Genomic DNA, 24,486 nt, shown 5'->3' with positions numbered 1-24,486 from the left:
TTGAGAAAAATGAGGACGGAAAGCCACCTGTATGTCTGGAGTACCTACTATATCCCAAGAACTCTCCTAGACCATTTAAATACTTGGAATACGCCAAGTCTGATAGCATAATCTCCAAGTTGGATCTAGAGAAATGTATATTTAGACTTCAGTTGTATCACTTTTAAGTTGTGTGGTCTGAAGTGTAAAATCTAATCTCCTTTTAGCCCCAGTTTCAGTAATCAGACTTACCTTGCAGGGTAATTTTGAAGATTTAAAGAAGAATATAAAACACTTATCATTGGGCCACACAGATAAGAGCCACTTCAGAAATGGCAGCCATTATTATCTTTCTTAATCCTCACAATAACCCTGGGAGGTAAAGCCATTATCTCCACTTTACTGATTAGAAAACTGAAGCTCAAGGAGGCTAAGTAAGTTTACCAAGCTCACACAAGTGGTGAGCAAGCTGGAATTCTTTCTGAATTCCACATCAATTCTCTTTGCCTTCTGCTATCTTAGATGTATCTCATAGATTCCGGGAGCACTCTTCTTTAGTCTATTCAGGTTTGTAATTATGTCTTTTTAAAATGGAAAATGAGACAAAACAATCCAGGATGGGCTAGGTACCCTCTGTAGTGAGCCCATAAGCTCTATGGATATCGATCACCCTGCAGCTATTTCATAGTACTACAATTATATTTTTAATGGCTGGTCTTCATATTTTGTCTCTGAACAGTTCCTGGGCAATGACTTATTCGTCTGTATATCACTGGCACCTAGCACAGCATCTGGCATTCAGCAGGTGCTCAATAAATGTATACTGAATACCTTAAATGAACAAGACAGCATAGACATATAGGCCAGGGAAGGCAACTGACACATGGAAGGCCATTATAAATGTCATCTTCTCTTCTTCTATAAAAGAGGTCTTCCCACTGGAAGAATGGCTCATTTACTGGCCCCAATCAGGAGCTTTTCCTCCTCATTCTGATTTTATTGTGTTCCTTTCTTTTTAATACAAATGGCTTATAAATGACCTGTAGGTGGGCTTAGAAAAAACTGTTTACGGATTTTCACTTTAATTCATAAGTGTGAATCACAGAGTTGAAGCTTAAGTCTGAATTATATATCAGAGAGGTATTTACTGTATACAGACTTTTAGAAGCTGAAATAAATTGTTAGAGAAAGTTGGAGAATCTCCTAACCATCAACTTTATAGTATGAGGTCTGGAAATCATGGGCTGATGGGAATTAGAAACCAATTTCTGTGAATTACGTTTTCCAGCCTTAGAACTTTATACACCTACAATGCCATTGCCCATATCGGCTAAGATGAACCTATGGTTCTTCTTCTTCTTTACTGGTTTGCATGAGTCCATTATGGCTGGCTTCTAGATGAAAAGGTAAGGGAAGGTTAGAGTAATATTTTTAAGTTTTTTGGCTTGCTTTGGGGAAAAGAAGTTCTACTTACTATGATGCAATTTGGTGAAGAGGAATTCTGGTATCTATGACTTACTTTGGAGGAGAATAAGGGGCCAGTGACAGGAGGGAAAGAGAAGATCAGAGATCCTGGTTCTGAGGTTGCTTCTGAGGCCTTTCAATGTTCTTAGTTCAAAGCACTCAGAATGCCAAAGCACCATACTCTGGGCTACCATTTTCTGAGCCCTGTATTCCTCTCTCCAGAGTAGGTTGTTTAATATTAGCCTAAAACGAATGTCAAAACTCATATTAAGGAAGCAATGCACACTACAGGGATTTAGCTTAGTTCTTAAAGCTGTGTTGTGAAAGGGGGATGATTTCCTTGGCTGGAGTCCCAATGTGTCCCTCACATGGAACCTGTAGACCCATTTTTAGTGTCTATGTTTCAAATATGTTTCTGTTTGAATAAATATGATGCCAGAGTTTAAAAGAAACTAGATGCAGGGTCTGAAAACAGCAAAAATTAGTTGCATATTTTTTATTTTGCCACTGTCAATCATGAGTATACTTGCTGTAAATGCATAATTTTGCAACAGTTTAAATTTAGTAATATAAAAAAAGATGGCTAGTGTCTAGGACTAAATTGCTCAAACTTTTCCTCTAAAAGTACACAGATTGCCTAATGGAGTGCACTTACTGCTGGGGCTCAGGGACGGCGCAGGAAGAAGTCTGTTATGAACAATACATTTCTTTGAAATCTTATGCCTTATACTTAGAAATTGAAATATACTTTGATTTCTATGTCGCAATTTAGCTGTGTTTGTAGTGATATTGAATTAATATAAAATGATATCTTACTTGACTATTATCCCCCAAATCTCCTTGTAAAAACTCAAGCCCCCGTGAAAATGGGGATTTGTGATTACCCTGTGTCTGTGTCTTCTTTTGTCCTCTGTCCACCATCATTGTCTCCCAGTTTGGAGAAGTATGAAAACAGTGGAAGTATGGAACTCATTAAAAACTCAGAAAAACATCCTAAAATGTTTTTAAAAGGCTACATAGGCCAGGCACGGTGGCTCATGCCTATAATCCTAGCATTTTGGGAGCCCTGGAGTTCGAGACTGGCCTGGGCAACATGATGAGACCCCATCTCTACAAAAAACAAAACAAAATATAAGTAGCCAAGCATGGTGGCACATGCCTGTGGTCCCAGCTACTAGGAGGCTGACATGAGAGGATTCCTTGAACCCAGGAGGCAGAGGTTGCAATGAGCCAAGATTGCACCACTGCACTCCAGTCTGAGTAAAAAAGCCAGCCTCTGTCAAAAAAAAAAAAAAAAAAAAAAAGGCTACATAATTTTCATGGAAAACTGTGAAAATTTTTATCTCTGCATTTTTTGGAAGTGAAGATTAAAAAAAATCCATATGACAAGTATATGTATACAGTTCTTTTTGTTGTTGTTTGTTTTCACTTTGTTTTGAGATGGAGTCTCACTTTCTTGTCCAGACTGGAGTGCAGTGGCACGATCTTGGTTCACTGCAAGCTCCACCTCCTGGATTCAATCAATTCTCCTGCCTCAGCCTCCCAAGTAGCCGGGATTACAGGCGTGCACCGCCATGCCCGCTAATTTTTGTATTTTCAGTAGAGATGGGGTTTCATGGATACTACTTTATCCATATATTTTTAACATGGTATGGATACTGCTATCTATTAGTGTTTCAGAATGAATGCCTGTAATTGTGTTTCTGGGAATCCTTAGAGCCCAAATCTCGACACGAGACAGACAATTAGAACAACTTACCTAATTGTCTGTTTTAACATCATATTAGGAACCTTTATTCTAAAATATTAAAATGGAACTCACCCTGACTAGATATCTTCTTGATTTCCCTGGTTCTGTTACTGGTACTAGCAAAAACCCAGGCTCAGAACTGGAGAGTCTTCTTTTTTCTGCTCCCTCACCCTTTCACCCTATGTTCAGTGAAGGACCAAATTCCATAGATTCTGCCTCTGCGGAGTCTTCTCATTGCTTTCTCTTCCTACCACCTCCAGGAAGTGGACTTTCATTACCTACTATACTAGCCAATCCTAATTGGTATTTCTACTTCACCTTTCACCCTGCTACAATCTATCCTCCCTGTTACTGACATACTCATCTTTTTAAAACCTAGAGTATAACAAATCATTCTGCGTTGAAACAACAGCAACAACAACAAGAAGCAAAAAAATACAATAGAAAAAGCTTAGCAGCTTTTAGTAGCAAATTAAATAAAAATCCCTCCTGGACTATAAGGCATGGTTTCTAAATTACTCACTTTAGTCTCTTCTTCCATAGACACCTGTTTAGGTAAATTTTGACTTACCTGTTGTTTCTTAAGAATGCCACAGATTAGCCAACCTACATGCTTTTTCCTCCTCCTAGAATTTCTACCTGCCATTTTTCTATCTCCTTGAGTTATATCTAATGTGGATATCTTTGAAATTCAGTGTGGCTATCTTTGAAACCTCTCTTCCATAGTTGTCATTTTTTATACTAGTCTCTGCCTTAACTCAGGTACAGTGTCCAATAATATTTTGTTAAAGCAAACTGGATGGAAAAATAATTCAATTTTTCACCATTCTTTTTAAAAAAATTACTGAATGCTTACTAGGTACTAGGATCTCTGGAGGTGGGCATACAATTTCAAAAAGGCATTTGGTTACAGAACACAAGAATATCACTACAGTGTTTTCTGTATACTTTCCAGAAAGCAAGAATCCAGAAATGCAATGCTGTTCTGGAGACTGGCTACATGAAAGGGCTATTCCCCTGGTGTGACATTAACTAGCCACAGGAGTTTTAGGGATATATGAGTTGGCAGAATATTATCATAGTGTGTAGACTCTGGGGAGTGTGTTAGGCTTAAAGCCTGAAGCAAAGATGTTTTAAGAAGTCCAAGAAGCAGTCTGTCAGTGGCAAAATGTTTAAGCTGGCCATTGTATGATAAAGCTTGCAGGGGGAGCAGGAGTGTCAGGGAGCTTGATACAAATTTAATTAAGCTAGCCTGAATTAAGAGGGGGACAACCTGGACTTTCCCTCAAGAACCACCCACAAAATATAAATAGATTGTATCACAATTCATTCGCATTTATACCTGGCAATGAGTTTTCTAAACTCAATCCATGAAATACCTGCCACATACCTGTTATAGCACATGAGACTAAGGGAAATAGCTCTAAACAATTTGTAGAGTAAAAGTAATGTCTCAAAGTTTCCACCTGCCCCCACCAAATTTTGACACCTGTAGTAATCATGCAGTGATTACAGCAATTAAAGAGCTAAAGACATGTCCAGGGTTCTTGTGTTGCAATTTCTCTTCTTTATCAGCAAAGGTTTTACTAAGAACATGGCTTTATGGGTGGAATAATAAGCATAGAAATAAGTATCAGCTTAAGGAATCTGCTACCAGTTGCCACAGAGAATAGATGAAAAAAGAACAGTTTTTCTAATGCTCCAAGTGACACAGTATGATTAGATTTCTTTTCAGTGTTTGTGATTACATAACTTAGGTTGGTTGAATTGAGGCTTAATTTTAGATCTAGGTTTTTACTATATTTTGCCACTGATGCCTAGTGGGTTAATTCCTTCCTCCTTTCCTTTATACTAACATAACAATTTATTGCTTTTAGACAAGAATATATACAGTCTGATGCTCTATTTTTGGCTACCTGAAGAATAAATATTAAAAAGCTATAAAATATCTGTTCTTCAAAGGCTCTAAAAAATCTGAAGGCAAAGATTGCTGAATATTGTCTATTCAGATTTATATTCTTGATACTTTTATGCTAAAAACTTTGGATACAATAAAATATATATTCAGTGCTAAGTTACTACAATGAGGCTGCATCAGTATTAAAATTTGCTATTTAATCGTAGATAAATGATTCCTTATCATTACTTTGTATCTTGTAGTCTGAAATGTTACTGAAAAGAACCAATTATCCTTGGACTCCATTCAGGGTAAAACCATTGTTGACCATTGCAATAAATAAAAACAAGTCTTAGTTTTGACACATGATGTACATTGTAGAGCTACAACATTCATCTACATAAATGAAATGACTGAATTAGGAGTAGTTAGTACGTTCTGGGAGGCTTCTGTAATTTTAGGAGTATCAATTAAGAGTATTGAGTTCTATGTATGCATCACAAAGGTACAAATATACTGGAGAAATATATAATGTATTATATCCAATTATGTTAGCAGACTATGAATCATATCCAATTATCAATATACATAATTACATTTTATGTGATGCTTAAACATCATTAGTTTTGTATTTAGCATAACCTCCTCAGATGGTATGATTTCAGTACTTTCGAGTAAACATATTACAGCATCAATATAAATTCAATGTAAACTGGAAAATGAAAATTTTCATCTTGTTTGTATCTGAGAAAAGGCATTTACTAAACACAGGAGCACATTGAATCAATAGATTCTATTGAAAAAAAAAACCATCAAATGTACCACAGAGAACCTAAATAGCAGGAATCACAACATGAAACAAGTAATTTTCAGAGAAAGCCTGGCTAACCAGCCTAAGCATACTCACAGGATCTCTTCAGGCAGTCACTGAAGTAAAACCAAGAAAATTGCTTTAAATATAAAAATCAGGAAGCTGACATTCCCCCTCCCTACAAACTGAATCAACCAGGTTCAACTCCTAACATAAATTGTTCACTTATCTTAGTATGTATAAAACAGATTCCTCACTTGTCCAGAAAATCTCAGTTTAGCAAATACTTAAAGTAATTCAAAATTTAAAAATTTCATCCTATACAGGATAAATTTTAATTAAAAATGTTTGACTTATTTAATTAAATTAGTACATAATGCCCTTACATGGCTGCATAGAGTAATAATATTTAAGTAATTATATATTTATTTTGAATTCAAGTAATTACAATTATAAAATAATTCGTATACACTTACCTCAAAGTCAAGGTCTGAATATCGTGATTTTCTTCTCTGTAAGATATATTTTTAAAAAGAAGGAGAAAAACCAATAAAGTTATGTTTAGTCATTCAAACAAAATGAAAAATCATCATTTTCATTAAAGATAATCCTGCTTGTTTTATACATATTTCCTTCACATAAGGAAAAATGTAAAATTTCATGAATCATGAAAAATTTTATGATTTCAAAATATTCCATTCACAATTTTCTATTTTCACTTTGAACTTCCTTTAAAATTGGAGAATATAAAAATACAGAATATTTCTCATTTTGACCTCTTAACCCTAATTTTTAGTAATGAGAAATTGTTCCTATGAAAACTCAAACAGACATTTCAATCTTGAAAGAGACTTTAGGCTTACTACAGCAAAACTACAGACAAAGAGGATTAAAAGTTGTGTAGGAAAAACTGTCTAGTTACCTCGACATCTTCAACCAAACTCTAGTTTTCATTTCTACCAAATTCTAACCAGTCCTCTAAGTCCCAAAGTTCTTCATAAGTCTCACCCACATATTTCTTGTAATTTGATAGTCCTCCATGACAGAAAAGTCCTTCTCATTGCTAGTCCTAAGGAACTAAAGTATTTGTTCTAGTTCAGCAAAACAAACTATTCTGCACCCCAGTAAAATGTAGATGTACATGTAAATGTCTCACAGTGTTTCTCTATGGCTCCACTTTTATTAAACAGTTTCTGAAATCTAGTTATAGATAAAATGCATTAATAAAATAATGAGGACTGATACAACCAGAAAACAGGATTACAATGAAATTATTATAATTCATGTGATATGATTTTCAAGATATTAGTATAACGTATTCTTAGCAAACTTTTAGTACAGATTTTTTAAATTTAGAATTTTTTGATGAGAGAGAGAATGAAACAGGGAGAATTAACAAACAATTAAAGCATGTAATATTCAGGCAGTAGGAAAAATATATAAACCTTTGGGCAAAATTTTGTTTTATTTTTCCCGTGCTCCCATCCCAACACCTACAAACTTCAATAATTTAATAGGAAATCATACCCAAGATAGGTAGCAGACTCTAGTCTGCATTTTAACTCTTGAACATTAGGAGAGACAGAAAAGAAGCACTAATGTAGTTTCTTGAAAACTATGATTAAATTTCTGCAGCTACAGTCAAAATTGTCATTACAAAATCAGAACCTCACTGTACACCTAATCCCCAAACCATGTTTCAGTAGACAGAAGGGGACACGCCGAAAGAAAGGTTTCATATTTTAAGTGAAAAATTCCTGAAATAATTTTATTTTAGTGAAGCTGTTTAAGACTGAAAATGCAGTCTTCAAGTACAATCAAGGAGAGGGCTGAAAGGAGACTGCTTTATTAAATGAAAACTCAGCATGTTGATCTCACTTTCTTCGTGTCTCCAACAGCACCCCAGCCTTGCCATGGTGACATCCAGGCATTGAGCCCAGCCCTCTTTTGCCATCTCCCCACCACTATTGTTATCTAACTGTGCTGTGTAAAAACCAGGCTCCAGTGTACTGCACTACACTTTGCTGCAATATGCTAGACTAAATGTCAGGGCTTCCATTCTGCTCTTGGATACCTTTCTTGGCACTGTGACTAAGCAGGACATTTTTGTCAGTACACATTAAGTAAGATTCTTTCTTAATACAGCAAAATTCAAGGCTGGAACAGTTTTAAGCAATAATTATAAAACAGTCATGAGCTTTGCATTTTATTTGGAAATTAAATAGTGACATCTTGTGAAAAAGATTTAGAAGCAAGAGCAAAAGATAGGAACCTAGAAGATCACCAGAGATAGATTCTGTTTCTGAGAGCAGGTATGTCAATGTGAAATATGTAAGGAAAATTGACACACTCATACAAGTAGATCTCACTCTTATTTAATTTTATTAAAATTGAATTCTAACATAAGGCATAGCAGAACTGGCAGTCTTGAAGGATTAGACTAAGGAATGAACAAATCAGGCAATACTTTCTTTCTTTTTTTTTTTTCTTTTTCGAGACGGAGTCCCGCTCAGTCTCCCAGGCTGGAGTGCAGTGGCGCGATCTCGGCTCACTGCAATCTCCGCCTCCCGGGTTCACGCCATTCTCCTGCCTCAGCCTCCCGAGTGGCTGGGACTACAGGCGCCCGCAACCACACCCGGCTAATTTTTTGTATTTTTAGTGGAGACGGGGTTTCACCGTGTTAGCCTGGATGGTCTTGATCTCCTGAGCTTTTGATCCGCCCCCCTCGGCCTCTCAAAGTGCTGGGATTACAGGCTTGAGCCACCGCGCCCGGCCCTTGAGCCACCGCGCCCGGCCTGTTGTGGGGTGGGGGGAAGGGGGAGGGATAGCATTAGGAGATATACCTAATGCTAAATGACGAGTTAGTGGGTGCAGCACACCAGCATGGCACATGTATACATATGTAACTAACCTGCACATTGTGCACATGTACCCTAAAACTTAAAGTATAATAATAATAAAATAAAATAAAAAATTTAAAAAAAAGGAATGAACAAATCAAACAAACAGATTCTAATCAAAAGAACCTAAAGATGGTGGTGGGATTTGGAGTGGGTGCAAAATAAAGCAGTAAAGCCTTAAAAATTAGAGAGTGGGAAAAAAAATGACAGATTTTTACAGTCCAAGTGAGTTAAAATAGTGTGTAAAGTTCTTCAGGTTTCCACAATACTGACCAAGTGTTTCAACCTTTTATTGTTTATACAGCATTTTCACATTTGCACATGCTACCCACCCGTGGGATGGTCGGATAAAATATTATTTATTTTCCTTACTTTATGAATAAGAAAATTTGAGGGTCAGTGGAGTTAAAATGACTTGCCCACTTCACCTGGGTGGTAAGCAAATGAGTTGGGATTCAAACTCAGGACTTCTGACTCCAAGCGCAGCATTTTATTTACTATCTCTTGCTGTCTTCTCAGTAATACAGGAGTGACATGTTACAGCAAAAATGCCTCTGATGTTTTGCTAATTGTTACCAGACTCAGCAAAAATAACAATAGATGAGCCAGTCATCCAAGTCTGACTTTCTAAGCATAAAGCAAGGTCAAGCATATTAACTTTTACTTGTCAATTGCATTTTGAAGGAGGAAAAAAACTAGCAATTTGATATTTACATATTTGAGAAAATATCTGTGTTAAATAAAATAACTTAGAAATCATTCTAATATGCAATCATTTATAAGCAATGATACAAGAAGAAACAGTAGGAGACTTCTCCATTTCCAGACATGACTCTCTCTCTTTTTTTTTTTTTTTTTTTTTGAAATGGTCTTGCTCTGTCACCCAGGCCGGGGTTCAGTGGCAGGATCACAGCTCACTGCAGCCTCAACATTCAGGGCTCAAGTGATCCTTCCACCTCCGCCCTCCTAGTAGCTGGGGCTATAGACATGTGCCACAACACCTGGCTAAGTTTTGTATTTTTTATAGAGATAAGATTTTGTCATGTTGCCTAGAATGATCTCAAACTCCTGGGCTCAAGTGATCCACCTGCCTCGGCCTCTCAAAGTGCTGAGATTACAGGCGTGAGGCCCCACCCCAGCCTTAGTTTATCTTAAAGGGGCATGGGGCATTGGGAAATTGATGGTGTAAAGAAAGAATAAGAACATTCAATTCTGTTCAGTTTTGGTCTGTTTCCACCCTTGGTATACATACAGTGTACTGGAAAGTCTTTCAAAGTATTGAAGTTTATTGAAACCCTAACTGACTTGCATGTTTATTCAAATGTCTTTCTGAGCTCTCTAAAATATTAATTCCAGAGAAGAAAGTGATTGGAAATTGTTACATATGTTTTAAATTAAGAACCAACTGAGAAAAGTGATCAAGCCATAACAATTTTTCTGATAATCTGATAACTTTTAAAAATGCTACATGTAAATTTAATATAAGCCAGGGATAGGTGATATTGAAATATTTTATGAAGATACAAATCCCTCTGTACATATATTCCAATTTTGCAAATAACCTAATGTAAATAATCCTTTTTCTCAAAGTAGGTAATGGAAACCTTCTATGGTGTTTCGTCTTCCTAATTTCTATGCTGTTTCCTCTTCTTAATTTCCCATTTAGAACTCATCCCAACTTGTATTCTATTCTTAATACTCCATTAAAATTCCTCTTGCTGACAGTCTCTGATGAGCTCTATCTGGTCAAATTCCAAGGTCAATTTTCTGTCCATCTTATTGGACACTCAGAAGCTTTTGAAAGTTAATCGTTTTCTCATTAAAACAATAATCAGCTCTCAGTCTTCTTATTTTTCCCCCTCTTACTTGCTGCAGCTTATGCCGAAGTCCCCTTTGTTGGCTCTTTCATATCCCTGCCTTCTAAATGTTGAGTTCCTGGGCTCTCTTCTTCCTCTTATTCTCTTCTGGATACCATAATTCATTCCCATGATTTTGAATACCATCTTTTAAGTTCCAAACATCCTCTATTCCTCCTGCCTTTCCCATGATAGAAAATGCTGGATTTCTAATTGGTCAAGCGAGAGACTCAAGAGTCACCCTTCCTTCCTTTCTGTCCCTCATCTTCCACATTCAATCCATTAGCATGTGCCGTCTGTTCTATCTCTGAAATACGTCTTGTTCTGCCCACTGTTTTCTATCTCCACTTTCACCTCCACAGTCAAAGCAACTGTTATCTCTTGTCTGGATTATTTCAGTAGCTTTCTGACTGTCATCCAACTTTCTGTTCTATCTCCTCTCCTAAAACCTCTGGCTTCTAATCCTTTGCTTTCTAAACAACCAAAGTTATGGATGAATGGATGGATGGATAGATGAATGCATGGAAAAATCATTGTGACAATCTTTTGTTTAACAGTCCTCATTTGCTTCCATTGCTTTACAAGACTGCAAAGTCTGCTCTCTCCTTTGCATTTTAACTTCATCTTAAGGAGTTCAACATTAGCTACACAGGTATTCTGATCTTGTGAGAATATGCCAAAACTCTTTTCTACCTCAGGATCACTGCACTTACAGTTTCTTTTGCCTGAAAAATTCCCTCAGCTCCTTGCAAGCCACATTACTTCTCAATTTTATTTCTTACAGTAAATGGCACTTTCAGATGCTTCCCAGAACACCTTATCTAAAGAAATCTCTCCCTTTCATTCCATAGTTATTACCCAGTACTGCACACTATTTCATTCATTGGTTTAATGGTTAATTCTCTGTCTCTCCCATTGGGTGTATTCTCCACAGGGGCAAGATCCATTTCTATCTTGATTACATTTAGATCCGCAGCATCTAGCAGAGGGCATGGCACAATAGGAGACATTCACAAAATTATTGGCAAATGATTAAAAGAGCTGCACAATAACAGCCAAAAGTATTCAAAAGAATGTGACTTTTTATTTTTGTTTTGTTGTTGCTGCTTTGCTTGGGCATACTCTGAGAGAATTTGTTTAAGCAGGTAGACTAAACACACAAGGAAAACCATTATGAGTAGGTCAACTGACAGCTAAGAGAATCAAGACAATTTGCAGGAAGGCATGGCTATCACTAATAGAAAGGAGAAATTCTTTACAATGATTTAAAAGTGAGAAAATGTACAATAGTATGAAGCTACTCAAAGGAATACTTAGCAAATGTATGCAGAGAGGCCCTTCTCCACATCTAAATCTTGTAGAAAATTTCTCAAAGGGAATACTTCATTGTTTTTGTCACTGCAAATTAAGCTGGACAAGATACTAGAAGATTCTCAGCAAGTAATAAATTCCACTGACTAATGAATGGCAATATGACTGCCATTAAAATTTCTATTATAAAGTGAGCAATAAACCTACTTGCAAGGAGAAAGTTCTGGTAGCAAATCCATTAAAAATAGCTGTGGAAATGATACCTGAGAATAATTAATTTTTAAAAATGACTTTTATTCAAGCTAATTTTGTTGTATGCCTGCAAGAGAGACAAAATTCTGTAATCTAGGAGTAAAAGCAAAACAGTAAAAAAGGGCAAGTCTTCCTTTCATCAGACTTACATGAGAAAAAAAATGTAAAAAAGAAAAAGTTGTTTCTGCACGTGGTCAATTTTATAATGGTTTCTGTTAGTGACAGAGTGCCCTAGTTCCTAAGCGAGGCCATAACATTTTTTCTAATATTGTGAATATCGATTTAACTCAGCATTCAAACTTCTTTGCAGAAATTCAGGGCATTACAGTAATGACATAATAATAACATAATCTTACATCTAAAGTGCTTCTTACAATTTCAAAGGTTTTTAATGTACATTATCTAATTTGATCCTCACAATAGCTGTAAGAGAGGCACTTGTAATGTGATATTATTGCTAAAATATTTTACCTTTAAAAACCATTATGCTGAGAGCTCTATAATTCATGTCCAGAGAAAAACTGGTGTATAAAAATTTAGCCTAGAATGGTGTAATTTGTGGCCATTAGAAATTGAGAGAGACTTATTTGGTTTCAGACATATAGGTAAGCTTATACACAAATAGACAAGCTAGAACAACAAAACCTTCTATTTTGGACAAGAATTTTATAATGTACTTACTGTTATCAGTTATTAAGTTTTTTATTGATAAGAAAAATTAAGGCAAGAACAACAGAAACCACTTAAGGTGTTTACATTTCAGCAAGATGGTCCACAAAAATTCAAATGATGGAAGAACTGAGATGCCACATAGGGGACCATGTAGTAACCCAGGGATTAGCAGAAGAGGTCAGTGTACCTCCTAGGCTGGACAGATACAAGGAGAGGGCAGAGTGACTTAAGCCCAGGGGTTGCAGCACCTGGCATATACTGGAAGCACTGTGGGAACTACACCAGACATACAAGGTGCTTCCAAAAGCAGAAAGAGTAAGGGAGAAAGATCCCAGGTTTCCCTCTTTTCCTCAACCTCTACTCTCTCACCAGTGCTTCCTGTTGGCAGAACCCAGCCAAAAGCCAGTGACTCAAGAACCTGAATTAACCTTGAATGATACAGGGAAAAGAGTGAAGAATGGACCATGTGCTAAACATGCCCAAGATGTGCACATAAGTTGGAAAGACTCTTGAGTGAAAAAGTGCTTACTATTTAAATCTAACTTCTACAACCTGCCAAAGTAAATACCAGAGTTTCAATGATTCAGAACAAACACTGACCTGTCTCTCTACAATGTTACAAATATAATTTTTCAGGAAATAAATAAATTAACAACAATCCAAGGTTTAAATTAGATTTTATAGTCCTCAAGTGCTTGAGAACCATATCTCTTTTGTCCCCTCTTGCTCAAAAGCAAAATCTTCGTATGTTTTTTGTTGTTGCTGTTGTTTTACTCTATGTATGCACCATGCACTCATCACATTTTGTTCATTAATTGAAGGTAAATGACTAAAGTGCTGATGACAATATCATTCTTCTTAACCTTAAGCAAAGCAGTTACAGGATATTTAGGGCTGGAGCCACTGTTGTGAAAAATCTTACTATATTAGTATTGCAATTATTCCATAATTGTGGCAGCTCTGTATCTAAAGTTTTCAGAATTGCTTAACAAGTTCATTTGGGAATGACTACAGTTAGAAAGAGAACATATCACCAGAAGGAAAGAAACAAGGTACTATTAGGCTCAGAGAAAATCTAGATATGTTTTTATGCCAAGAAACTTCATGAATTTATTGAACTTTTTATATCCAATAATTGGGGGTTAGCTGAACAAACTCCCATGAAGGCTGGAAGCTGTTGTGCTGGCACTGACTTCAGGGTTGGGGGGCCTCCTTCTTTCTTTGTTGCTTCTTGCTTATTTGAATAAATACTTCCACCCACTCACCCACTCAAGTCTTTTTGGCTTTCTTTTTTCCTCCCTCAACTCTCGTTGTTCCTCTTTTGCACTTTCTATCACATTCTATTCTACAACTGGTAGTGTTTACTCTCTTCTGTTTCTTCCTTCAGCACTTTCCATGCTGGCAGTTTGTGAAAACTGACTCCTCTGGAGGTAAAATGTGAGCGTCTTTATATTATATCCTTGAAAGTATCCTGAGGATCTTGGCCATCCTCTGCTGTGCCAGCTGCCCAGGCTGGATGTTCTCTATGGCTTTAATCTTCCTTCTTACTTAGAGGGAGAAAAGACTTAAATTGTTCTATTGCTTAGGCCTCATGTGATCCACATTATTTACCATTTTCACCTTAACATTATCTTCTAAGACTCAAGACACCTCCTGACTACTGTTAATCCCACTCTGTATGTAGATACTCAAGTCATTTTTCTGCTTTTCCTTTATTATTGTCAGAATACCATCTCCCTCACCAGTTGACCCTGCATATGCAATCTACCAGAGCTGACAATTCTACTTGACAATGCATCATGTTGCCCGAGAAGAAAGCCAGACCAAAAACTTTATCTTCATGAACACAGCCCATTTCCAAAATGTGTTAGTTGTACACACTTAAAGGACAAGGGCTTTACCCATTTCATGTCTTTATTAATCATAAGACCAAATGCCTATCAAGGATTAGAAAGAACTTTAAAGTTACCTTCACGCTAATATTCAGGCTCATTACTGTCTCTTCTAGACAGCATAAAATTGATCAGGACAGAAAGATTCTATTCCTAGATTTGCTATGCACTTGCTCTATAACCTTGAACAAATGACTCTAGTTTGAGGATTATAACAACTTATCCATTGCATGGAGGTGTTGTGAAGATTAATTCCTGTTTTTAAAGTGATTTGAGGATCTGCTAATGAAAGATGCTATATAAATGCTAATTTTTATTATTCATTCCCACATCTATATATTCTCTTTCTGCTATCTCATAAAATAGTCACCCTAAGCAATTACTATTAAATTCATTTAAAGAATGAAAATGAAGAACGAAATTTTCGTTCTGAATTCCAAATTTCCTTCCTTTTCAAGATGTAAGTCTTGTGATCTCTAAGTCATTTAAATGCAGATCTTTTGGCTGAATCACAGTTATATATAATACACTTAATAATAAGGATACGGAAATTTGGAAAAATTACAAACTGAAGAAAGAAGTTCTTGGAAATACAGTCTATTGTTCAAGCATAGAAAACCTGTACAATAGCAATCCAGCAAAATTTTCAGGCTTTAGATGTAAAACATTTTTGTAACAACCAAAATATTTTCATGCAATTCCATTCAACCCCCTTTAACACATTTAAAAGAGCCATACTATACAGAAAACTTCCATATAGTCATTATGATTACTTATAATGTTATGTTATTATATGCATACTTACTGAAAATCCTTTTAAAAACTTTTGTGATTTTTGCATAAATATTTTGTAGTTTGTTCTTATGTGGTCATTATTACAAACCTGGAAGTCTGTGGTATATGCAAGTTACAAATAAGGAAACTGCAGCTATTCTGCTAATTCAGAAGGATGAAATACTTTTGTTCAGAAGGGAGCTTCAGTCACCCTGGAGTTGAACTTGGCTTCTAATGAAGCCCTATCTATGCCTTTGGTTCTGAAGAATGATTCTGACCTAGTTATCCTCAGAAGACTTACTCAGTTTGAGGTTGATCTGGAACTTAGGGACTTATCTTAGATTCTATTCACATTACCATTTATTGTCTAGAATTTTCTCAATCAATTGGGAAAATCCTGAAAATTACCTTATTCATCGCATTTTTTAAGCCTCTCAGAATGCCTCTTCATTTTGACCTAGTGGAAGGAATGGCTTTGGGGAGAAGCATGAAACAATTGCCTCTGGGAACTTTTGGACACTTGAACATACAATTATCAGCATAAGTGTGTTGGAAAGGGCAGGCAACTAATTATAGTGCCTTTCTGTAGATGGTGTTTTATGTAATAATCTATTATACTAAAACAAGTGGTGATCATATAAAAGTATGCATGTATTGCATCGTATATGAATATATACGTCAACCGCAGGTTTACAGCTATTTTTCACTGTATAAGCAGTGACGAGTTTACTCTTTACTTTTGGTGGCCTTATGAAAGCAAAAAGGCCATGTGGTTGGACCTCAGAATCCTAACTGTTAGTATGCTCAGATTACATTCTTCCTGACAATTCACACTAAGGTAAAAAATTTTAATGGTCATTATTCTGTAAGTTAAGAGCAAAATATTTACTCTGAATAATATTGATCTACTGTAATAATAATTAGTTTTTCATCAGTATAATGGTAAAACATTTAGAGAAATATTCCAATTTCATAATTTTTAACAGTTGCTGTTACACAGAAAGTGCAGATCTCAGTTTAAGTTTGTAATGCCACGTAGACACTGTGCACCAAAAGGACCTGTGGTACCTGAGAGACATCAGAAGAATCCTCTGTTATTTATTTATTTATTTTATTTTATTTTTTATGAGTGCCTAACTTAGTTCCCATGATGACTGATTAGTATCCTTTTATATATAATGGATTCCTTTTTTAATATTATCTTGAATAAGGGGATTATAATGCACTACTGAGAAAACGCTACATTGAGACTGAATCTCAATAGCCAGAAATTTTCATGATACATAACTGCAAAAGCTAATGTGAATCTTCTCTTCCCACACCAGTGTCACATCAATCAATCAACCAATCAATCAATATCTCTATTTATATCTATTCATATTTCAACTATCAAGGAAAAATTTAATCTTCCATGGCTCACCTCTAAAGAACTCATTGATATCGTTGATCCAGTTTCACTTCTTGATAGTCCTGCATTATCATCCAACTCAGAGGCCATGAAATTCTTCACAGCTGTGCGAGGTTCAAAGGGCAAATTCTGCATATGTTCCTGGGGTGCAAGATGTTGCTCTAAGTTCATATTGAACTGGTCCATTACAGGGGGATTCATATTGAATTCAGGGTTTACTTTGTAGTGCAATAGCCTTTCATGCGGCAAGGTTTCCATGCCAATATTCATTTTGCTTTCTTCTTTCATTGAAGGCTGGTTATTTACAGAACTTCTGGGCATCACAATATAGTCACTTTCCATCATTCTTTCTTGAGGATGGACTATGTCCATGTCAGCCCCTCTCAAATTATCATCCGTACATAAGTACACAGTTCTCCGCAATTCACTATTTTCTTTTTTCAAACATGGATTGCTAAGCTCATTCATACTCATGGGCATGTGCAAACCTGTGGGTTGCTGGATGATGACTTTGGAAATGACATTTCCAGGCAATGTTGAATAGCTTAGCCCTTCAGGGTTTGTTCCCTTTTCTTCTTCATCATCATTTAGAGAAATCCTAGAGAGTGTTCCTGTTATTGTGGCTGCTCGGCAAGGACCAATATCCTTATGAAGAACTGTGAGTAGGAATGTAAAGTTGAAGAAAGAGAGTTAATGTGTGTTTATTTTTCATTAGTATATTATGTTGTCTCTCTATCTACTAAACATTAAAGATATATTATTTGGTAGGTATGTTATTTAAAAAAAATACATATCAATTTGTTTGTACATGGTCCAGAGATTACTCAATCACTCTTTATTGATTCTGTTATGCTCTCATAGATCTCAGGTAGCCCATAGCTAAAGCATATCTGAAAGTTGATTAATAGGCTTTCAAAAATCTTAGTACCCTGTCCTTAAACAACTCTGTATAACTTTTCAGGGAAATAGGAGATTACCAGAGAAGTTTTCTCCATCAATCTGCTCCAAAGGATTTTTGTAAAATTATGAACATATTCATACAAATTTGATTTTTTTCTTAATGGCTTTCCCTCCAAAGTGTTCTAGAAGTAATGCTCATTAAAATGCCTCTTGAAGGGATAATTAATGGGAACTTCATCCTACTGGATCAGAAATCCCTCCAAAAATTATGCATATTGAAAATTAATGAGGATTTTTTCACTGAAGTCCATATGGTCAAGGTGGATACAATATTCAAAAGTATTTATCATATTCAGTTTTATATGGAAGAAAGAAAATTTTAAAAATTAATCTATATGCTGGAATGCCCTTATGGGAATATTAAAATTGCCAACTGAGTTTAAGAAAAAAACACTTCATGAACCTCCAAAATCTTTGTTCCACTTTAAGCCTAAGAATAATGATTTAGGAAAAAAAATCTATGATAACTTGCAGTATGAAAGGGAACAAAACAAAAATGCAAACCAAACCAAACAAAAACAATCAACAAAAGAGTAAATAATTCTTTATTAAAATATATTCTAGTTTTTTTTTTTCTCTTTTTGCCTCTGTAAAAAGCCATGTTTTGGGGATAATAGGGCAGAATAACACAAAGCATGCTTAGTTATGAACAATCATCAGTTTTGAGGATACAAATGAATAAAATTCTGAAGACTTATTTTTGTAACTTTGGAATTGAAAGCACACAGAATAGCGCTGTGCAAAGTTGGTTCAACATGCACATCTGGTGCTAACCTACCTACAAAGTAGAGCAATCATCATTTAAAATTTCATTAGGCATAGATGACTGTAAAAATCTGGTTTATTGTCTCCTCATAAAAAGTTTCAGATATACTGATTTTTTTCCATTATTATCCAATTTTCAAATAGGATCATAATTATTATGCATTAAAGCAGAGGTTGAAAAAGATTATGTCTTTCCCTGTTACATGGAAACAAGACTTTAAAATTATTTCAAAACATGAATCATTCATGTAATATCTGTTATCTTGAAAGATATTGTATCTAGTTATTGTATTATTGTCTCTTTACCTTGGGCAGTAAAAATCACGTTAAATTTACATCTTTTTTTAAAATTAAACAATTTTGTTGTGCCTTTTTATGTATTTAAGTGTTATACATAATAAAAAGTAGAATAATTCAGTTTTAAGAAGTTATTTCCAAAAGTCTTAATATAATAGATCAATAATGAATTGTAATTTCCAGGAGTAATGACACATGACATAGTAAGGGGCAAAGTATGCTAAATTTAATGATATTGTAATGATTTAATGATATTGTAAATAAATACTTAAAAAAAATCTCCAAATTCAGTGAGGAACACTTTTAACCCTCAATTGTATATAAAAATAATTCCAAAATTTATAGCAGTAAAATTTGTGGGAACCTATCTTATTTCATTATAATATATAGATAAGTTTAATCTTTTATTAAAAAACTATAAAGGAAGTATTGGTACTGTGTATTGACTCTATAATTTAAATTCGTACAAGATACATTGTTTTGCACAAATGTAATATGATTTATAATTATAGTCAACATATTTCAATCAAGTGATATAGTTGTGTTTGCTGAAAAAAAATACATATATATATGTGGTGTGTAAAGAAAGATAATTCTTCTTATGCGGTAGTGGCTGCTCTATACGAGAGAAATATCTACCTCTTAGACTTACTTAAAATGTATATCCAAGTTTTGAATATACAGCATAAACAAATCACACCACCTACACATGAAAACATGATGTTACAGTGATGGGACTTTTGAGAGAAATTAATCAAGTAGTGAAACACAAACTCCAAACAAAACATAAAGCAACTGAATATTTGGCATGATCAGATGGAAATGCTGCCATTTAGGGAAGTGAATTTCACCTCAATACAAAGAAATATTATTCAGAGTTCATGAACATGCTTCAACATAGACAGACAACTCCAGATAAACTCAGAAGAAAGCTCCTAATGGGCTCAACTGAAAAGGGCACCAATAACAAATGAAAACAGAAAATGAAAACATAGAAAAATTATTTTCTAATAAAATAATGGCACTGGCCTGTATTAGGGATGCTAAATCCCAGCATACAATGAGGCCTGGGAAAAATCTGTAACTTAGTGAAGGAGAACAAGATAAATACTGCAGAGCTGAGATCACAGCTTAAGGAGGATAGTCTAATACAGTGGTACTCAAATTTTAGCATGCATCAAAATTATCTGGATGGCTTATAACTAGTTCCTATACCCCAGCCTCCAGTTTCAGACCCCAAAGGCCTGGGTTAGGGCCTCAAAATGTGCATTTCTAATAAGTTCTCAGGTGATGATAACACTGATGGTCTAGGGACCACTCTTTGACAACCACTGGTTTAATGTTATAGCTGTTAAAGGAAAGACAAACCTGTCTGCTCTTATATTGCTCCTCTATCAAGGAGAACTGTAATGAGTACACCAAATGAGGCTGAAAAAAACAACACTGAAGGTGGAAGATTAGGAATTAAATGAATACTTATTCATTGTAAATAAATTCAAGCTTCTAAACCCGGACAAATCACATTCCATCTTGGAACATAGATGTGGAAATTGGCACCATGGCTAGTGATTTTTGAGAAATTATGGCAGGTGGATGGAGCAAAGTGACAATATTATATCAATTATCCAAAAAAGGAAAATGATCAATTCTGGAAACCAAGCACTAGTGAGACTGCATTCTGGCAATATTTTGTTAGATTTTCAACAGGAAATAGTGATTTCTAATGCCCGGCACAGGTCCACTACAGGTTGCCAAATCACGATAGTTACCTTACTGTTTTGCTACGACCATACTCTACATAGAGTATTTAGATTAAATCCAGGAATGAGAATATGAGATTAGTCTCTCATATTCTTGTGATCATGATAGGATCTGAGATTCTGCACAGATGTTTAATGGTTTTGAGTTGAATCTGAAAACTCCAGGTAGAGGAGGTCTGCTGGTAGTAAGGGGGTGCCTTACTGAATATAGCAGGTTTCTCTACTAGGTTTCATGCCATTCAACTCTTTTAACTACAGTTTGAATGAAGACTTAGAAGGTAGTCTTATCAAACTTTTAGTCACCAAACAATGGAAACGGATAGTATGCTAACCTGAAATTGGTAAAATAATAGCAAATAGACATAATGCAAAGGACAAATTTCTTTTTCAAGGAAAACATACCAAAAACAAAACCTTTACAAATTAGACTGGGGAAGCCCTGACAACTTCTACAAAAATTCTTAGGAATTTCAGGTAAGTTGACACTAGTACTGAAATAGAAATAATATGTAAATCATTAATACAAGTAAAGAGCCCACTGTGATAAATGCTGGGTGAACATGTACATATTTGGGCATGATAATTTAAAATTATTGATAAATTGGAGGCTACCTTGGGCATCGTGCCTCAGAGAATGCTACAAGAAATGAATGATGAAACAAGGCTCGTTTAATCTGAAGAAAAAAATACTTGGATTGGGCTAAATGATAATTGCTTTAAGATAGTTGGATATTTAGATGAAGCAGATATCCACTGTTGTTTTAAAAGGCAGAAACAAGATCAACAAATAAAAGGTAAAATGAGGCATATTCTGTTCCTACAAAGGACCATATTCCAACAATTGGAACTATTCCCCAAAATTGAACATATAGTTTCCTTTAAAACTATTGAACCATCTACTCTGGTGAGAATTTAGCCACAGCCTGGGAGATTATGGCATACAAGCCTTCTAAACAGGACGTGCTGCAGAGTTTCTCTTCATCTTTTGTAAAATTAAAACCACAACAACCTTAATACACATACAGACAATGCAATTTCATCTTTACAATAACCCATATTCTGTACTTGATAAAATAGAGGCACAGAAAGGTTAAATTGGATGGCCTTACACCCAACAACCATTACTTGGTGGAAGGGAAATCTTATGTCTCCATGTGAAAGTTTTTCTGCTGTCATGGTGTTTCCAATGAACCATTCTTAGTTTTTCTCTCATTTCTCTTATTCTCTCTCTCTTTCTCTCTCTCTCTCCTTTTTCCTCCACAAACACACTTCCGTTACTACAATCCTTCTGTTTTAAAAATTCTATTTATTCATACACATAAATATGGAGACAAAAGTGACTCCATCTTGAATGCTAACCCACCATTTTGACTTCTCAATAACCCCAGTCCTATGAATGCCTCCTGATTCTTACTTTATTTACTGTGCTTAATGTAAGAACATGTACTCATTACAAATTCTGCCTTTAGATCAAAGCAACCTTGATGTTATTGTACAAATCATAGGCTACGAGGCACATAGCACTCTTGCCCATTCTGGAGGGTTGCCTTTAATTGTCTATACAGCATGTATCCCCTTTCCCTATGGTATATAAACCCAGAGTAACTGTGTGGGGATCTATCTGTCTTGCTGCTGCCCAAGACTACACTCCTGTCTGTAAGTTCCCTAATATCCTACCTTTTACCGACAACTGGATTTTTCTGCCTTGTTCTTTGGTTTCTCAGCTCCTTTGGCATTTGGGGGCTGCTTTACATATACAGCCCTTTCACAGAAAAATATGTAATGTGTAAACCACAGCATTTTCTTTAAAATTAAAATCTATAGAAATGATTGAACATCCCTACTGATTAGATTTCAAAATCTAAATATTCTTACCTGATCGACAGGCAATGTCTACATCCTTTTCAAAGTCTGTCTGTAACAAAAAATAATAAGACATAGAACCATCATTTAACGAAGACCTCAAGTATCTTTTACTAATCAGATTATCTGAAGTTTACAGATACCTAACTTGGCAGTACAAGTTTATTGTTTTGTGCATAGGAAGTTTCTCTAGGTATAATTAGATTGTTTTCGACAGTGTTTCCTAGAGCCCAAATGTTAAATAAAATCAAAGGAAACATAGCACACAATTTTAATAAGATAATACAATACCTAGTGTCATCTTCAGTCTGGAAACTGATTACTATATATTAGAAGGATAGAATTTTAAGGCAATTCTCTAACCATAATAAAGACATCAGAATGTGAATTATTATGAATATACTTAAATAATTATGTTTGTTATGGGCATTTTTAAACGTTCAATTTGAATATATTGCTTGTAATGTAACATCTTATAATCCAGCTTTGTCAAACTAGGTTAAACTAGGCTCAAACTAGGCTCTTCTAATGATTCATTTTCACTCAAATGTGGCAAAAAGCTTTCAGGTTTAGGGCTTAAAATTGAAGATTAAACCATACTCATCTGGTCGAGAACTTTCTGGGGTTTAGTTGTGACCTCATATTTTCCTAAAACTTTTATTTTAAGCAAATCAATTAATGTTTTGAAATGATAAAATTTCATTATCTTGATCAGAGTCTTCCAATCAAATGCCTTTCCCTATTAATATTTTAAATCAGAAATTTTAGCTATCTATTTGTTTTTAGTAAGGAGTTGATTATTCTTTGTAAAGTCTTAGTTACTAATGTATCATCTAGCTTATTGTTGCCTAGTTCAAAAAAGTTAATAATAAATTGAATATACTGTAAAAAGAAAACTTTCCTATTTAATTCCTGCTTTAAATGATAGAGTTTAAATCTCATCTTATTTCTAAAATACATCAAAGTGGTTATACCTAAAGTACACTTTGATTCCAATAATAACCAGAGCTCATATACAATAACTGGTCTTTCACTAAAAGGGTGGCTACTCCTTACACTTTAGAACAGTGGTTCTCATCTCAGGCTGCATACTGGAATCACCAATACCTAGGTCCTACTCCCAAGATTTTGATTTTAATTGGTCTGTGGTATGGCTTCCCTGATGATTCCAATGTTTCACTAAGGCCAAGAACCACTGCTTTAAGACTAGAAATGCAGGTTCATAGTGTTCTGATCTGTAAAAGACATCCACATGATCCTATGCACAAATCATTAGCCCTAATTCTACGCAAGGAGGAACATACTTCGCAGTGTTGCATAGGACTCCCACACTCAACACCCCAGGGAACCAACAACACGTCCTTGACTCTGAAGCCATCTGGAAATAATACTTCTGTGGTACCAGAGTTCACAGTCTATTAATGAACTGAAGCCAAAGTCAATCAAAATGAAAATTTTACACTGTTTTACTCATAAGGATTTTTTTATTCCCTTGAGAAATCATGAGTTAATTAACAATCAGAGGAAAAATAAAAACTCACCATGATTTGAGCATGCCCATTAGGAAAAGAACTCGAAGAGTCTGCATTGATGGGATCCTGACAGTTTCTCAATCGGCATCTAAATGCATCCTGAACCTGTGGGGAGGGGGAACACATTAATTTTCTTCTCTCTTAATAATGACAAGATACTCTCTATATTGACAATCAACTCTGAGGCAGTGGTTATCATTGATTTTACTATCTTATACCGATTTTGTTTACTTCTTTTTTAAAAAACTTATTATTATTATTACTACTATTATTTTTTGAAACGGAATTTCACTCTTGTTGCCCAGGCTGGAGTGCAATGGTGCGATCTTGCCTCACTGCAACC

The 24,486-nt window shown here is 35.3% G+C and overlaps 1 protein-coding gene across 7 annotated transcripts in view; it reads right to left on the bottom strand.

Annotated features, from left to right (window-relative positions):
* Positions 1 to 24,486, bottom strand: part of ADGRB3 (adhesion G protein-coupled receptor B3) — a 747,209-nt gene that overhangs the window by 10,636 nt on the left and 712,087 nt on the right. For all 7 annotated transcript variants that reach the window (XM_024248975.3, XM_054557672.2, XM_054557676.2 and 4 more), the window contains 4 exons: positions 24,153 to 24,248; positions 22,624 to 22,663; positions 16,979 to 17,622; positions 6,378 to 6,413 (listed from right to left, as the gene is read on the bottom strand). In XM_024248975.3, the coding sequence (XP_024104743.3) occupies positions 6,378 to 6,413; positions 16,979 to 17,622; positions 22,624 to 22,663; positions 24,153 to 24,248 (816 nt within the window). The remainder of the gene's footprint in view (positions 1 to 6,377; positions 6,414 to 16,978; positions 17,623 to 22,623; positions 22,664 to 24,152; positions 24,249 to 24,486) is intronic.

Source organism: Pongo abelii, chromosome 5 (assembly GCF_028885655.2).
Source record: "Pongo abelii isolate AG06213 chromosome 5, NHGRI_mPonAbe1-v2.0_pri, whole genome shotgun sequence".
Classification (NCBI taxonomy): Eukaryota; Metazoa; Chordata; class Mammalia; order Primates; family Hominidae; genus Pongo; species Pongo abelii.
Note: the sequence above shows the minus strand (reverse complement) of the source record. Positions and strands in the feature narration are given on the sequence as shown.